The 18,384-nt window shown below is 34.9% G+C and overlaps 1 protein-coding gene across 3 annotated transcripts in view; it reads right to left on the reverse strand.

The window, feature by feature from the left end:
- Positions 1-270: 270 nt before the first annotated feature.
- The window catches only part of LOC144443856 (thrombospondin type-1 domain-containing protein 4-like), a 91,818-nt gene continuing 73,704 nt past the window's right edge, over positions 271-18,384 (reverse strand). For all 3 annotated transcript variants that reach the window (XM_078133428.1, XM_078133429.1, XM_078133430.1), the window contains 11 exons: positions 16,838-17,042; positions 11,429-11,604; positions 10,813-10,920; positions 9,655-10,492; positions 9,267-9,396; positions 8,301-8,505; positions 7,687-7,857; positions 6,667-6,840; positions 6,080-6,259; positions 5,630-5,777; positions 271-4,946 (listed from right to left, as the gene is read on the reverse strand). In XM_078133428.1, coding sequence (XP_077989554.1) covers positions 4,837-4,946; positions 5,630-5,777; positions 6,080-6,259; positions 6,667-6,840; positions 7,687-7,857; positions 8,301-8,505; positions 9,267-9,396; positions 9,655-10,492; positions 10,813-10,920; positions 11,429-11,604; positions 16,838-17,042 — 2,445 coding nt within the window. In that variant the 3' untranslated portion in view covers positions 271-4,836. The remainder of the gene's footprint in view (positions 4,947-5,629; positions 5,778-6,079; positions 6,260-6,666; positions 6,841-7,686; positions 7,858-8,300; positions 8,506-9,266; positions 9,397-9,654; positions 10,493-10,812; positions 10,921-11,428; positions 11,605-16,837; positions 17,043-18,384) is intronic.

Raw genomic sequence — 18,384 nt, forward strand, 5'->3', positions numbered from 1 at the left:
ATCATTGTGGTCGTCATCATCATCACCACCAACAACAACAAACACTGACACACACACACACAGAGACACACAGTCATTAGACTACTGTGTGCTCAACCCTTTGATGGCATACTGGTCCTTGCATATCTACAGTTATCACCCTCTTAAAAGTACAAGTTGTCTACCCTGTCCTCATTGCACCAGTATACAGCAACTTCTCCGACTACAAATACCATCATGGTATTACGAAAACATTTCGAACAAAAGAGGCAAAACAACAAGTTTTCCAGAAAAGGATATTTATATTAGAAAAGTCATTACATAACTACTAATAAAAACTGACTGTTACATGCACAATATAGTCAGCATGTCACTCCATTATTTTGTAAGTGTAAAAATAACACATAAATGACTTAAATTAGTTATATTCCAATTTATACATTTCTCAGAAAACTAACAATCAGGCCATAGTGACAAGCATGAACCATCCTCACCAAATGTTTTCCAATCTGATGATTTTGAACTTGAGTGTTCATTTACTGTAAACCTGGGAAATTTTCACTAAAGACATATTTCACTGGAAAACTAAAATGCGAAAATAAGTAGTGACTAAAATGCGTTCTTGAACATGAACACAATGTACTAGTCTGGTAATTAGTGAAAAAGTTAGTTTTTTTGAGAACTAGCTGAAGACTGTAAAATTGCAAAATTTTGTAGTAGTGAAAATATCTCAGTTTTCAGTATAAATTCAGTATAGGTGTGTTTAGAATGTAATTTATCAGTATGTTGGGCATATTTGATGAGATCAATTCGATGGTATCAGTCTTTCTTCATAGTTATTATTTTTTTGCATGATGTCTTCAGGAATTGCAGCCAATAACACAAGCATTTTCTGAATGTACCACAATCGTTTATAGCATCTACATCAAGTGTAAAAGTATACTGTTTCATTTGCTAGATTGACCACATTAGAAAGGCCACGTGCTAGGCTTGTAAATAAACCAATTGAAACAGTATACTTTCACACTGGATATGAATGCTATATATGAGTGTAGCACATAGAGAAATTTTACGCCAGTGTTACTCGTTGCAAAAGAATGGTCCACAGTATGCTTTTCACTTTCCTTCTCCACAAAATAAGTGAATACTTCTTTTCATGTTACCCACCACAGATTACATATAACAAAAAAAAAATTAGTACAAAAAGTGACATATGCTTATTTTTACAGTTTGACTGGTATTATGAGAGACCTCATCATATATAGATTTATTGGCATACAATTACTAAACATATGTCCTTACTATTTTCATCCAGGTAACACAAACCTACTTTCATCCTCTAGATACATAAAATATTATACTTGTTGCAAAAAAAAATGAAAAAGTAATAATAAGTAAAAATAACTCTTGTCTTGGCAGTTCTAGAAAGAAATTTGTTATAAAATGAAGGTGGTGCATAGTTGGTGCGATAGACACCTTCATGGTGAACGTACATATAATATTTCGTAAATAGAGTGATACCCTGTTAAGCAATCTTTGCAACTATTGCAAATTCTCAAGTAGAACTTGTCACTCAGGTGACCTAAAATGCCATCAGACTGCTACCCTCAGCTAAAAGCTTAAGTCAGTGAAAATTCACACTTGCTTTTGACTATAAAAAGCTGAGAGGTCTACATAAACATCCTTCAGGAAATGTACAGGACCTTCCTGCTTTCATGTGCCCTCTCAGTACTAGCAGGACCTCCTAGCTTTCTCATGCCCTCTCAGTACCAGCAGGACCTCCCAGCTTTCACTTGCGCCTCTCAGTACCAGCAAAGTTCCCTTTCTACCTTATCAGTGTAGGACCATCATGTAAAGAGGCCTTCGTGTAATGATATTATTTGAGTTTATATGGCCAGAACATTTTCAGACTTTTCAGTGCAACATGATCAAATTTGAAAAAGCAAAAGTTGATACTACTATTTTTAGCAAGTTTTTTTTGACAGACAGTCAAAACTTGAAAACAAATAAATATTTGTCCCATTCTTGATTGTACAGTAAAAATGGCAAACACAATTCGCAATGATGCGCTGCTTATGTGTTTGAAAGTTCACTTAGAAAAGGGTATCTGTGTATGTGCAATAGGGACATTAAACATTACTCTCACTAGTCGTATCTCATGAAGGGCTTTCTACATAATTCCACCAACATACTAGATGGTCAAATTACAAAAGCCTCTATGTCAGCAATGAGTGTATAATACTAAAAATAAAAATTTGATCTAAACGCCAGTTTTAAATACAGAACCATTCTAGTTGTCCTAAGTTTACCCACAACAGCTGGTCTTCTAAAAATGACCTTGTCAATATTGTCCATACATGCAGCAAATTAGTGATTATCTAGCTGAGTTGGTTAGAATTTTACAGTCAGAGTTTAGTTCGTCGCGATTCAAAATCTATTCCGTCATACCAAAGGTTAACATAAAATTCTAAAATATATTCAGCATTTCTACAGTTAGCATACCACATAATTTATGGATACGTTTATATAGCTTAGAAAGTGTGAAAATTATGGCATCGTAAAGAATTTGAAACTGGCAAAAGTGTTCATTGAAATTAAAATCCAGTTTGTTTTAAAAACCTTTTAAAAAATTCCCCGTTTTTTTCTGTAAGTTAAGAAGTGCTGTTGTACATGGTTTTGTCTATGGCATACATTGCAATTGGCTTTATAGACAGTTCACCTGGTGTACACACTATTTGTCACTCATTGGCTATGAAAGACATAACAAAAAAAAGCCACAAGCTACTAAAGATCTTAACCTTTACAATTTGATAGGAGTGACATACCAATATCATATACTTATTACAGCATTCTATTCTGATGTTAGAATTTTGAGTGATGATGCAACACAAACTATTCTGATGTTAGTTACTCACATGTTGCTATGGAATAATTACTATGGTAACATGTTGCTATGGTCACCACAAGCATGTAATTTCTTTAAACTTATTCCATATTTAGATGCTGTGGAATCATTAACAACTCATTATGGTAACCACATGTTGCTATGGTAACCACACACATTGCTATGACCATCCCATGCATGCTATTTCTTTCAAATATTCAATATTCAAGTATTCACTATGGAATCAAAATGTTGTTATGGTAACCACACATTTGCTTTGGTCAACCACAAATTGCTATGGTTACCACATGCAACTTCTTTAACATATTCCATACTGAGATTAGAGTATCGTATTACAGGAACCATTCGTCAGGTACATACTTACATGGAAATGTCAAATTGAGGTAGTTTTAAAACAAAGTTGTACATGTAAAAATACTGACCACAGCGTATTTAGAACTGCGATAATGCTGCTACATTCTTCTGAAAAAAAAAATTACTCTTGCTGCTACTTACATGTTAGCTAACCTTGATAACATAAGTATTATTTCAGAAAAAATGATTGGAGAAATCAACCAAAAATGACTGAACAGACTAACATTAGTTCTATAGAAGCACACAGTAAACGAACTGTATGCATTGATTAACACAAATATTAATTTTGAGCCATACTTTTTTCAGCGTTGTATCTACAGCAATACACAACTAATATGCATCATACTATTGACCAATATAGTACCCCTTTCCAGCAAAAAAAAAATAGTGTATGTTAACTATAAATTCTTATTTCGCAGTAACTTTCTCTAACATCATATTTTTATTTTCAACTGGACACATAAAGAGATACAGTGATGTTAAAATTCTGATTCAAATCAGATCAAAATGTTAGATACATCATAAAATGTCAATATTTCTGATACACTGGGGGTCAACTTAACTGTACACCAATAACAGTCACCTTTACTAGCTATGTAAATGAACTGACTTTAAATTATCCACTAACTTAAAGGTTCCTAAAATGGATTCTAAATATTCATCAACTTAGAGGAACCATCTACTATAAATATGTCAGAATTGATATGACTTTAATTGTACAACTAGAAAAGTATAGATTATTTCAAATATAATAAAAAATAGTCTTCCGTACATTCTTTTTTCTAAGGTTGACAAATTGTCCAGTCAAAGAGCAACTAATACCCCGGTAAATGTTAGATCTTTATGGGTGTTATTATTCTAGTAAAAAGTGAGAAAATATCGGCACGTTTACAATATTTAAATATCAAAATAGATATATTGCTGTCTTCATTTTCACAACTTAAAACCACTTAAGCTATGCAACATTAATCCCACATTTTAGTTTTGAAATTCTTTTAGCAAACAACTTTACTTTCATTTTGGGTATAAACTAACAGAAAACGAACTTTCTCCATGGCTATTGCTTTCATATACAGAAGGAGTAAATATTACAATTCTGGGTTCAAGACAAAGGAAGTGTAACTATAGTAACATAATACTGTCAAATATTACAGACTTTGACTTAACTGTGTTCAAATTCTCGTTTAAAATCAGAATCATCTGACATAAATAATTTTGGAAAGTTCAACGAAGAGAAGAACAGAAACAGAGCTGTCAGTTTGTTTAAAATACTTTGTATCAGTTACAAATATGTTCCAATATCCCCAGAATTATTACAATGTACTAAATATACACGGTTGTCAGGTACTTGATAAAAATTCCAATTATCTCTTGATCTTATCAACAACATAATGAATTATGAATGACCTAAAACATTGATAATACTTAGGAAAAAAAAAGAAAAAAAAAAAGAAACGAAAGTGAGAGGCAAATAAATATATACAATATAAAGTACTATCAGCTGCTTAGGTTTCAATGTGCTTATATGATGGTGATGATAAAGATGATGTTGGAGGAAACTACGTTGTTGTGTTTTTTTTTGTCTGTATTTTCCCCTATCACCTTCCATAACATGAGAAACAGCAAGCCTTCTTGTAATATGGATATTTGCAGAGTCTGGCTTGGACCACAATGTTGCAGTTTCCAAATCTGTCTTTGCAATTACCATCTGTTGAAATAAAAAATAAGGACCACAATTAGTTAGCAACAGAAATGCAAACAGTGACATGCACTGAGAGGAACTTTACAGGGGAGAATTTGCATATGTATTATAAGGTTTAAGGGTCATATACTTATATATTTTATAGAATTATTTTTACATCAGGTTGTTGGGTATTTGCAGAGAGAGCTATCTCGCTATGGCATGCAAATGAAGTATTTACTACTCGGTTCAATGTCATTTTAATCTCACAAATTACTTATTTGTTCGTTCTGTCAATTTTGACCTAAATGGTTGCCAATTGACTTTTTTGAAAGTAAGTAATGAACCAAGTAGTTTCCTCTCTCCCCCTTAAGCTGCACTTACATCATACCGACATCCATGGCATCTTATACAGTGCTATTACACATGCAAAGCCAGGTGACGCTACATAGTACAATGTGAGCTTGTGATGGTGGCAGCAGTAAAAGTTTGTTATGAAAATTTGGACTTGACATTTGTGTATGGTATTTGGATACATGAGCATGGATTCTTGGCAGCTGCCTTGCATGTTGACGAAAAGTACATGATATCTGACGACCCTACTACTACTGGGGAAAGCATTGAAATATCTGCAGCATTTGATAAAATATTCAAATTTGGTCATAGGTCATTCAAAGCACAGAATATAAAAGGTCAGAGGTCACACTTACCAGGCACTCGAGTGGGGCAGGGTAAAATGTTACAGCTTTGTCTTTCTTCAGGTTGTTTCGTTGGATCACAGTCTGTACTAACACGTCCTCTATCATCCAAACATTTGACCTCTCTTGTTCTGTGTCCGCCATCACATGTCTTAGAACACTGCAAGTAGTGATGTCAAGGCATATAATGGTTAAGAGTTGTGGACTAATATTTATTTGAAACAATGAACAGCTAAGGTTTGTTTATATAGTTTCTTTGTCCTTCAATGTACATCATACAACTCTCCTATGGGAGCTATTATTCTAAGGAAAGAGCCACATACAGAAATATATACTGTCACATATGACAAAAACATACATCTTAGTCTACAAAATGTTCCTGTCTATAGACAATGTTTCTGTGTTAGAACTTGTACTAGTTTATGAAACCAGAACAGGCTCTGGAGGGATGAAATATCTCACCTCTGACCAGTGTGTTTTCAGCCACTGTGGTTCACAGTCTTTGAGGGTACATTCTTGACGATGGCTTGGTTTCTCAGCAGTAGCACAGTTACCTGCCGCTACAACTTGATGGTTGGCACCCCTGTTGACAATACAAATGACAGTTCTTGTCTGAGTGCCAGGCCCACACTCTGCTGAACACTGTCAAAAGAAACGAAATTCAAAATCATGACATTTATGAGTGGTATTTATAGGCTTTCAGACTAGGAAATGAAATGCTACTGTGATTAAACAGGATGGGTTTATGTAAGCTGGTTCTATAACATATATACCTTACAAATGTTAATCCATCATACCTTTTTGAAGTTCACACAGACACATGTCAGACACACACAGACACAAACACATCCAAATGTTGTTTGACTCTATGATTTTGGCTCATTTTCAATACACTCCCTCCTTGCCATTTTCATAACAAATATCACACCTATTTGATTAACATCAATAAATCTAATTCTAGATAATTTAAACAGTTGTCACAATTGTTATGGTAGCACTAGTTTTCAATTTGTTGCCGAAGTAATATCTGTTGTCATGGTGATGCTTACCTGACTCCATGTTGATGCAAACCACTGAGCAGAACATTCCCCACTACGGCAGGGTCTGTCTTCTTTTGGTTTATCACTCAGTGTACATTCTGTCTGGGAGACTGCACCACCTTCCCCAGCACCAGCACAATATATATTTCTAGTCTGGACACCCTGACCACACTGCTCTGAGCACTGTTAAATCAAATACATATTTGTTAGTATTGTTTCTTTGATGTGTACCTAACTAAACCTATACAGCTTGAGTCTTTAAGGACTAACATATTCCCAACATAATTTCAGTTATCCTAACTACCATTGTGATTTTGCTCATCCTCCATGTTAGCATTACATAGTCCTTTAAGACTACAGGTAGGCTAATACCTCCGAGGTTCCAATCTGACCAAAATCTGATGTAGGGTCCGCTATTTGTTCACTATTACCTTCGTGTTTTTGCTTGAACTGCCCTTCTTATGTATGTTCAGATTTTGGTCCTGATTGACTTATTTAGACAATACGTGAACATATACAAGGAATAACAATATAAGGAAACACTAACGTTGCACAACAAATCAAACTGAACGAGTAGTCCTACAACTACATTGGATTTTAATCAGAATGTGCTGAAAGACATGCTGGTTGGATACATTTACTGAGCTTCGGCAAATTGGATAGTTACCAAAATATTGCTTAGCCATTATCATTATCAAAGTAATTATTTATGCAAATCATCTAATTAATATTTAAAATGTTAATATAACACTTACTGAGAAATATTTTAATTCAAATGACTCCTGTTAGATACATTGTTGTTTAATGGTATCAAGAAAATGGTATACACAACAACTGTTTACCACCAACAGCTGTACACCCCGCAGCATTGTATACATATAATTTATACATTGTTGATAAACTACATACATAGTAAAACATCTTAATTCCATGATTTCAAGTCCTTGATTGATGTTGAGATAAAAGCATCCCCCCCCCCCCCCCCACCACACACACACACCCCATAAATAATCTGTTCCATTTTCTTACCAAATCTGACCAGTCCGAGTAGAACCATTTCTTGGCACAGGAGCCCATATCACAGCCTTCACTTTCAGCTGGTTGGACCAAGTTAGAACAGAGTGAATTTTCAACAACTCCATTACCATCCTCACAAGTTACTGTCCTAGTATGACTTCCTGCACCACATGGTACTGAACACTATACGTAGAACAAACAAAATGTTTAACTTTATCTCCTTGTTACATATTGACATCTTAACATAATCTTAATTTGATCTTACGATATTTTAGGGCATTATTGGCCATATAAATTTGTTGCAAATTTAAGTTTCTAACTAGAATATGCATCTCAACATACTTATATGTAAGTATTATGTTCTGTACCTAATAAACAAGACCATAGCATTCATTATCTGATGAGGCGCCATTACTTCAGGGTGCCCCTTTCAAACAAAAGTATCAACCTGGCTATATGATGAGGGCGCTATTTTACCCATAAACAAAAACAAGTGTCATTTACCTGCATATATGTTAGTCAGGCAGATTTTGTAGTTGCACTAGAATTGAGTCACTTTTGTAATTCACGTATATTACACTAGATATGTTTTCATGCAGCTTATTTGAAATGAAGAATTGGCTCACCCTGCCCCAGTCAGTGACTTTCCATTCAGGACATTCAGTCAGTTTGCAGGACTGTCTCTTCTCGGGTTGAGGTTGGCGACCACATTTCTGGGCTGCAACTATGGTGTCCAGTGACTGACTTAGTTCTTGCATACAATTGACCTGTCTCATTTGAACACCGTCACCGCAAGAGCGACTGCATGCACTCCAAGCACCACTCTCCCATCTATTCAAAACGAAAGTATATAGTCTCATCACATTCCAGTTGTGTACAGATATCCTAATATCCACTGAAATCACTATGTTGATTTGTATCACTTATGTTTGGGTTAGAAGTAACTAATGGGACAAATTTCCATTGTATTGATGTATATTACATAAGTTTTTGGGTTAGAAGAATCTATCAGACCAATTTTCCATTTGTACAAAATATACAACCAGTTTATTGTAGCCAGGGACACAATGTAATCTTACCCATACTTTGTCATTAGTAAAGGGGCCGTGGCCAACAATGCTACATATTGTGGAATGGACCGTTTAGCTAGCGGTGTTGTAAAAAATATGAAGTTCATACCATTTATTCATCACGGCCATGACTGATAAAGGTAAACATTTCATTACTGAGGTGGGATGTATTCAAATTATTTTGGGGTATGTAAGACTTTACCAAAATTGTCATTTGTTTTAAGGCATGATCTAGTGATTGGAGTGATAATTATAATGTAATGTTTGCTCTGAAAAATAAATAACAAATGAATTTTCTGCCCTTGTGGTTGAACACTTAAAAGTTACCACAGTATAGAAATAATAAGATATTCATACAGTGTGAAAGACAAGAAAACTTTGAAGATAACCATGTAAAGCTCTAGATACAGACCAAAAACTGAACATTAACAGACTGTAATATTAGTAGTATTCAGAAACAATTTACAGAGTTAGTCCAAAAATGTTACACCCTTCTATGCCAAAATGCTGATTTTCACTCACCTGGCTGGGCAAGGTTCTGTATTACATGGTATCCTCACAAGTCTTGGTTTATAATTACTGTCACAGTTGTTGTCAGTTACAACAATGAAGGTGTTCGACGTCACACAAGTTATGACATTTCGTTTAGTACCTGTAGAAACAATGTAGATATTACTTAGAAAGTACAATATAAATTATCATAATGGAAGTGTTTGGAGTCATACAAGTAATGACATTCCATTTAATACCTATACAATATGTTTAGATATATTATTTACACATTATTTTTTATACAGTACAAAAATTGATTATTACAAGCTGTTGCAAATGAAGGATTTCCACTCTACAGTTTATTTTTACTGGAGTCAAATCTTTCCATTTTGTTGAAATAACTGCATGTCTACATTACCTCCAGCACAAGTCTTGGAGCATTCAGTCATCCCAGTTTCTCGCCATTCATAAAACTGTGGTGGGAATCCACCTGAAGGTCTTGCGCCACCACCAAACCCTGGGTTGCCTTGGTCACCTGAAAGGCGTGTGGGGCCTTGTGGTGGGTATGGATTTGGGTATGGATTTGGGTATCCTCTACCATTAGATCCAGTTCTACCAGGAATTATGCCTGGACTTGGTAGTCCAGCTCCTGCGGGATAACTTCCTTGTGGATTGACACCTCCTGGCAAAGATCCCTGAGGACTGACACCTCCTGGGTAAGGAGGCCGTTGAGGATTTGGAACTCCAGGATAGGGTGCTCCTTGTTGACCACCAGATGGAAGTCCAGGTCGAACTCCAGGTTGTACTGGGCCTGTATTTAAAACACCTCCTCCTGAATAACCTGGTCTTGGCTGTCCTTGTGGAGTTCCACTTCCATAGGGTGGCTGCAATCCAATATTTCTTCCACCACTGTAACCTGGCTGAGGATTTTGAGGTTGAGACTGGTGTTGACCTCTAGGATTATATTGGGTGCCATATGGTGGTTGTAGTCGACTGCTAGTCCCTGTATTTGGATTGGAAGGATATTGGTTTCCAACGTTTGATGTACCTCTTCCATATGTTGGGTAGGAAGGTCCTGTGAAAATTCGCCTGCCGTTGTTTCTCCCCTGTTTCCTTCCCTGGTTGCCATTTCTACCAGACTGCCTATCATTATTACGCCTTGTATTGGTTCTGCTGTTTGCTGGTATGTTACCAGATGTAAGGCCAGGGTTGGTTCTTGGATAATCTTCACGTACATATCCATTTGGATAACCTGTCTGTGAATGACAACATATATTACAATCAATAACATTTCAACATAGATTTGCACTAATGTCTCCAGAAGGCATCTCATTGTAATGAATACTTTTATAAGTTATGCATTTTTAGTAGGCATTGTGGATTATAATTGCATGTATATGACAATCGAGATTCCTTCAGTTTTGGGGAAGGGAATCACTTGGTCAACAGGATAAGTAGCAATGTTCAAATTGTGAAAATTTAACATAAATGATATGACATACTATAATAGTTGTGTGTTAACAAGGCTACCATAGATGGCAGTATTCAATATTCAAACGAGTGTCAAATTTCTTACCTCAGGTTCACCATTGCCAGTATTTGGTTGTTGAGGAGGTTCATTTTTCTCGTCTGTCATCATTATGTATTCATAATGCACACCCGGGTTCTGTTGCTGGTAGATTAACTACAGACATTTTGGAGAAGAAAAAATGGTCAGTTATTTGGTTCAACGCATGCCATACAGCCCTCTACATTTCATTCAGTACACAATCTCTTAACTAAATTCTCACAAGATTACTTTCTACCCTGTTCATCATCAATTTTGAAGCTGAGAGTTGAGTTCTTGTCAATATTGATATGCCCAATCTAATCAATAAATTTCCATCACATTTTCTAATACAGAAGAAACCATGGTGTCAGCGGATCATAGCCGAGTAATGTTATGACCACCCCCCACACAAGATAATTTGATTAATTTGCAGAGGCATATGGACATCTATTCTGACACAAATAGTGTACCAGCTAATAGCAGTAAGTAGGTAAACAAGCAGAATTTTTCCCATTTATATTTCTTTGCTTGTGTGTGTACTTCCTTACTTCATATGTATCACCATGTCCCCCAGCTTCTTTTTTTAATTGGAAACCCACGAAATCAAATTTAAAAAGAAAAGTACAAAAAAGTTTAAACTTACCATGATATCAACAGCTTCAGATAGTGGACCATCAGCGAGTAGCTGTTCCCCTGATGTTGAAGCGGGCTCCAGAGGGCGCTTGTACTCAAATACAGTACTTGCTACTTGATAATCTCCAGGACTATCAATTGACCAGTCACTATTGATGTAGCCTTTGTTATTTGGACCTTTAACAGCTAGTATTATGTAGAAAGACAGAAAAGAGATATGAATGAAAGTTTGTGATGATATCACATTGTACTTTAGTATATTTGCAGTGGCTGTGCAAGAAGAACAATCTACACTTATACTTCAGTCTTGGGGGTGTTGGGGTAGGGGTAGGGGTAGGGGTAGTGGTACTGGTAGGGGTGGGGTTGGGGTACTCCCATAGGAAGGTTTATGGGTAAGTGCTGCAAAATGGGGTCACTTTTTCATGAAAATATCTCTAAACATAGGTTATTTTTCATCTGATTCCCTAGTTATGGGGTCAATAACTTGGAGAACATCTCCATAAAAATTAGAAATACCTACACAGCATCAGAATAGAGGTAACTGACCGGATGATTGTGACTATTTACAAAGTATCCATTTAATGGTAAGTCAATTTACAGCTGATATCTGAGATGATATCATTCCTACAATGCATTTACAATAATTGCATAGGTCAATATTCTTATATTGCATGTACAATTGAAACATTAGACAAGTCTAGGCATTTCATTTCAAAATAACACAAACCAGTTTTAATATGATAAAATCACATGTGCCACCATAGCCACTGAATGACCTAATACAACTGTGATCTTTTCTAAATTCACTCCGTACTGTCTCTGATATATGCATACATTTGAGTAGTAGTATTAAAGTATGTGTTTTTCATTCTTAAAATTTGAATTGATTTTCAATCTTTCCATATCGCTTTCCTGTGTGTGTACTATATTAATTCTGAAACTTTTATCTTTTAAGTTGGAAACAAGTCATTAAAGCCACTGGAAATTCGTTTTATTTATCATGGCTACTGGACTAACTTTGGTAATTTACAAAACTCTGCTATATTGCACTGTAACATTTAACCCTCATATTCAACCCATATCGACGTCAACATGCTAAATGTACATCAGTTTCAGAAAGTGTGTCCAGATTTCATTCTCAATTTTGACTAACTTCACCTACATGCATTAATTGGATAACACAAGCTATTTCCAGGGCTTTGATAGTCTCTTTCAAAATTCTTAAAATTCTACACATATGTATGGAAATGGTCAAGTAGTAGAAAACAGATGTCGTGTATGTATACAGTACACAGAAAGAAATCTACTCAATACACACTGTTTGGTGCTGTTCTCCTCTTCTATGTTCACGGATATATTTTTACCTCCTACTTTAGAATACTTATATGACCTTCACACTGACTCTATCCTTTAAAATTGCAGGTGTTTGCTGCCAAAAGTTCCTGTTTTTTAAAAAACATTCTATTTGTTATAGATTCTTCTTAAACCCACAATACTCTGATAATCCTTGCACAAAAGTTTGGCAAAACACAGAGTCGTCATTCAGTTCAAAAATATACTTGCAAGAGTATGGATGTTGTATGTGAGTTTAAAGTGAATGCACACAAGTATTTGTAGAAAGTGATATACCACTTCAACAAAGCCATTCCACAAAGAAGTAGTGTCTACGGTTTCTATATAGCTAAGAATTCACATTTCCTTTATGCGAGCATATTGAAAAGAACGTATTAAGTGAACTACAACAAAATGTGTAAATCAAGACTCAATGGGAAGTATTTCATGGTTGAATTTAAATGCCAGCCCTGTGGTTTCAAAGTTTCACCGCTGTCTTGAAATGTCAAGCACCAATGAGGTACTTTCCATACCAAAACTGAGGAGACACTTGACATGCTAATTTCCTATTTTGTTAACTTTCAAAGTTCACTACAGATTTTATTTCATTTCATTCACTCTTTTTATAATTTACTGAGAGGGATTCATTGATTTGACTTCAAACAGTTTAAGAGTCAAGAGTTTTCCTCAATAGTATATAAAACAACTTGAAACTGCACTAGCTCTATCTGGGGTCTTATTTTTTCGATCAGACAACTAACAATATTTTAACTTAAAATTGTTAATCTACCAATAATTAGACATTGTACATGTTAATTACTTAGGATTTTCTCCATAAGTAGTACAGTAATAGGTTGAAATTGTGATTCATTCATTTGGGGGACACTGATTTTAATGTGAGGACCAAACAGTAATTTGATTGGGTTTATCATGTGTACAGCTATACACAGATTTGTATACCATACATGGATCAATATTTTTCAGAGTGTATGATATCAATTAAAAGTCTAACTAAAAATGTTCCAGTTGAACCTAGTACAACTTTGAATCTTGAATCTTCAACTAATTTCACACATTGGCAACTTTTTTGAAGAGTTTTTGGTTGAAACCCTCTAGTTTTAGACTTTTTTTTTTAAAATGTGAAATGTTGAGGATTCTTCTTTTTTTTTTTAGTTGAATAGCTAACTGTAACTTTTTTTATTTGTATCGGTCAAAGATACACCAAACTTCCACCACAAATGTTGTTAAATATCCTGTCTACTACCAGTCATAGCTGTTATTTGTACTGTGTACAGAGGTTTGATGTATATGTGTGTGTGTGTCAGCATGAATACATGGTTTTGTCTAGACTGCTTCAACAAATTGTAAATTTGTGGAATCACTTAACCATCACTATTCTACTTCATTCTGTACAACAAGAAGGACATACAAATCAAAACTATGAGGACAAAAATTAGGAGAAAAAAAACTTGACAGATCTTTCAGTCTAATACTCTACAAGTGACAACAAACTTTCAACATTTCTTCACATTTGTCCAAGTTTGCTTTAAGTTTTAAAAATAGTTTAGCTTCACTTTAAAAACAGTTTGTATATTGACTGCGAAATCTTTTACACAGTAGTGTTTCATGTTCTACATTCCAGTCTGAAGGTGTCAATTTCGTTATCTTTGTGTTGTATTGATTCTGTACAAATTTACCATGACACATGCAGTCAATTTCAATATTGCTCTTAATTAATCTTGGCTACATTCACAATGAAATGTACAACATTTCATCCATTGGTGTTTATTAGTTTAGTAATTCTCTTTCAAAGCATCTGTAAATTTGTCCATTACTCCCTCCATTACTGTTGTGTTTTTCCTTCATTTACTACCAAAACTCACTCAACTTGTGTATCTATTTGCATTCTTGTGTTTATGCAGTGGCAAGTTCAATATTTTTAAACCATTTGTCTCTCCTTTCAACTAGAATAACCAATAATACAGTTTGTTCCTAAAGACTCTATTTTTTTCAAGTTTACTGTGAAAAACATTGTTTTCTAATTGTATATTTGCTGCCAAATGTTTGGATAATGTTCTACACACTTAGATTCCACCAGGTGTCCTTCATTGTAACTACAATCTACCTTTTTGTCCTAAATTCATTGACGACAGAATCACAACTGTTTGTACAAACTTGCTCTTTTCATTGCGAAATTCTGTCATTTAGCTGTCAAATTATTCCCTTTCTCTTTTTGTACATAGACATTATTTACTGTACATGTCCTTGGGTTTTTTAGTTTTACTGCAACATTGGAACACCTTTATTTACCGGATATCTCATTCCTTGTTGTCATTGAGTTGTGAAATTTCTTTAGTTTTGTGCTCTACAAAGGATCTTGTCCATTCCTCTGTTCTACAAAATCGTACTTATCTGACACCGGTCATCATTGTTCTCAAAATTCATAATAACCATCAGTGCATCGCTGTAACTAAGAGGTTTTTAGTCAGTTGAAAATCAACAACATAAAACCCCTCCAGCACTAGCCTAGAGTCAATTTGTATGGGGATTGGGGAGATAATAGTCAAAATCCCTACATAACATAACTTGACTCCAGGCAACTGCAGCAGTTAGTTCTGGCTATTTATCGTTTACGTTTCCCACTTGAAATATACACCAAACCTTTTCTTGCAATGTTGAATTCTACTGTTAGTTGAATTACCTGTGTACTACTACCAATTGATGTTACTGTGTACATTGTCTTGATATCCATGTGTAAACAGTATCAATAAACAGTTAATCAAATGTCAACAACTTGTCCTAATGTGTCACTGTGATGCTGATATTATTTTATCACTATATGTTTACCAGCTAGTAGACTAAGATACGTTGTGCCGTTCCGCCCTCACTGGCCTCCTCTCGTGTGAGGGGTTGACGATGTGTGAGGGCGCCCCGTCACGACATACCTTACAGACTAAATATCTATCTATTCAAGAAAGAGTATAAGGATCTGATTCTTGATCAATATTTGATTTCATAATGGTGTCTATTTTTACATATTACACAGTCTTGTATTTTGTTTGGTGCTGTTTGTGTTTTCATCGTGTTGGACGTTTATTCCACAAAGACCCGGCCCGCAGAAGTCACATAATACTTTCATGTTATTAGTATTGTAAATCTCAAGTGGCTAGACTAGAGCAGTTAGGGTGTAACTAGTTCCTAGCCTCTCACCCTTCAGAAATTTGCGATATGGGTGAATATAAATATCCAATTCAATTATACATTCTTTAGAGAGCCGTACCACAACATAGAATGGTTGAATACATGATCTGAAATTGTAAAAAAAATATATTTAAAAAAATAGTCCCAGTAACAGCTCCTGGGGATTTATATATGAATTCCATGAATAATTCAAAATGCAAGTGTTGCGTACGTGTCTTAATTTTGTGTTTGGACGTCTGCCAGTTCTGCCTCAAACCCAGATTTTGAAGTAGTGCTACATAACCACAAGAAAAATTGATATGTGTGTGATATGTATGTCAATACAGTTTTTCCTGAACAGAGACAAAGTAACAAGGGCACCAAGCCCTCAGCACCATCTTGTTAAAATGAAACCATACTCCAAACCACTTACTTTTTATGCAAAGACAAAGCACCAGACATTAAATGCTCTCACTCAGGTTACTACAACTACACAAGGTGTCTCTGCGCCATATTGTTGTTACAACATTCAAGGAAGAACACTGTATGTGTATGAGTTAAAGGCCAGGATTTGAATCCCAGGATTTCACATCAATTTCTGAGTGGAGCCATAAGGATTACATAAGATTATTCTTTTGCTCTGCACCAACTTTTTCTATATATCTGCCAGACAACTGTTTTCTACATTTTAATCCAAATCAGAACTGGGCCTTTACATTAAAGGACCATGTTTCAATCCCATGGTCATTGCATTAGCTTTACTTTATCAGTGGAGCTATATAAGGATTACATGGGATCATTCTTTTGTTCTGAACCAGCTTTACCAGGCCAGACAACTGTTTTTCACTCTTAGATTTTAATCTGAATCAGATCTTCTTTATGTTAAACAGTTCAAGTCTATACTTACCCAAATAGTTTCTACTTCTTGCCATTTCTGTTACATTGATCTTAGTGGCACCTTCAGGAATCTTGACTATCATGTTATAGCCTACACTCATAGAAGATTGGTCAAAAGTATCAGATATCACGTTACACTGACTATTGTCCCCTCCACAAATACCACACCGATCAAGTTTAGTATTGGAACCAAGGATGCCATCACAGCCTACTTGCTGTAAGATAAACAAAAATAAACAGTTGTTAACTAAAACATATTCAAAACTATAATTATATATCAATTCCATTAGTCTAAATAACTACCTGTGATTTCAAATGGGTGAAAAGATATCTTGAGATTGGAAGCCATTTATAGCCTCTAGTAATTCCATAAACATTGATTATCAGCACATTGTCATATGAGACATTTATTTGTCCAAACTGCATGATTATATGATCAGTTTCATGCATCTTTCCATTCTTAAGACACAATGAGTCCCCCCTCTTCTCAAGAATTTTACTTTACTTTAACTTTAAATGTAACTGGAATATTATTTTTTTTGATCACACAACCAAAAATATATTAACTTAAAATTGTTATAATGCAAATAATTAGACACTGTACATGTTGATTAGTGGTCAATTTTATCCATAGTAGTACAGTGATAGATTGAAATCATGATCAAGTTGGTACAGGTGATACAATACCGTTCAGGGTGTATGATATTATGAGTAAGTCAATCATTCTTATCACATTTTGCTTTTTCATTTTTCCGCTACCTGAGTTTCACCCAGTATTTTTTATTTAACTCTTTCTGTAAGGGTTGTAGGCTAGACTAGTTCTGCTGGAGAACTATTTCCACGACCCCCACCAGGTCCATGGAATCACTGATGTATTTGCATGAATATTTTTTTAGATCTAATTTATATATTTTGTTAATTTATTTGTTATGTATGTTTGTTTTTTTATTTCCTGGTGAAACTATAAAAAAAAAATATCTAACAAATTGTTTGAAAAAATGTTCAAGTTATAGCTAGTGCAACTTTGAGAATAAAGAGTATTTGTTGGTGATTTGGATTTAGCCTGTGGCTTAATATCTTTTACAGTTGGATGGTCCTGACAGAACCATCTCAACATTATCCCACCATTGTGAAAACCACAAACCTCTTTAGGCCCATTGAATAATGCCAGAGCATATTTATCATTGCGTCAGTGGTAAAGTATGCTCAAGCGCTGGCTTGTGAGAATGTAGTCTGTCAGATACGTTTGTGCCATGCTATCAACTATCACTCAAAACGCCTGATAGGGTTGATGTATCTTATAGTCTAGCGAGAATGTTGCTGTAGTTATTAAAAGACACTATTTGCTCACGTTTCCTTAATACCAGAGTAAAAAATACTGATTAAATATGGTTTCCAAAAAAGAAAATCAGGTAAACAGTTCAAATATTTTGGAAAACTCAGGTAGATTTTATCAACTTGATATCTTAAATTAATGTATCTGGGTTACATAAAATTGAATAGTTCAAGTTTTCAAGACAAAAAGGAAAAAAAAAATTTTTACCAACCAAGTTATTT

Source organism: Glandiceps talaboti, chromosome 12 (assembly GCF_964340395.1).
Source record: "Glandiceps talaboti chromosome 12, keGlaTala1.1, whole genome shotgun sequence".
Classification (NCBI taxonomy): domain Eukaryota; kingdom Metazoa; phylum Hemichordata; class Enteropneusta; family Spengelidae; genus Glandiceps; species Glandiceps talaboti.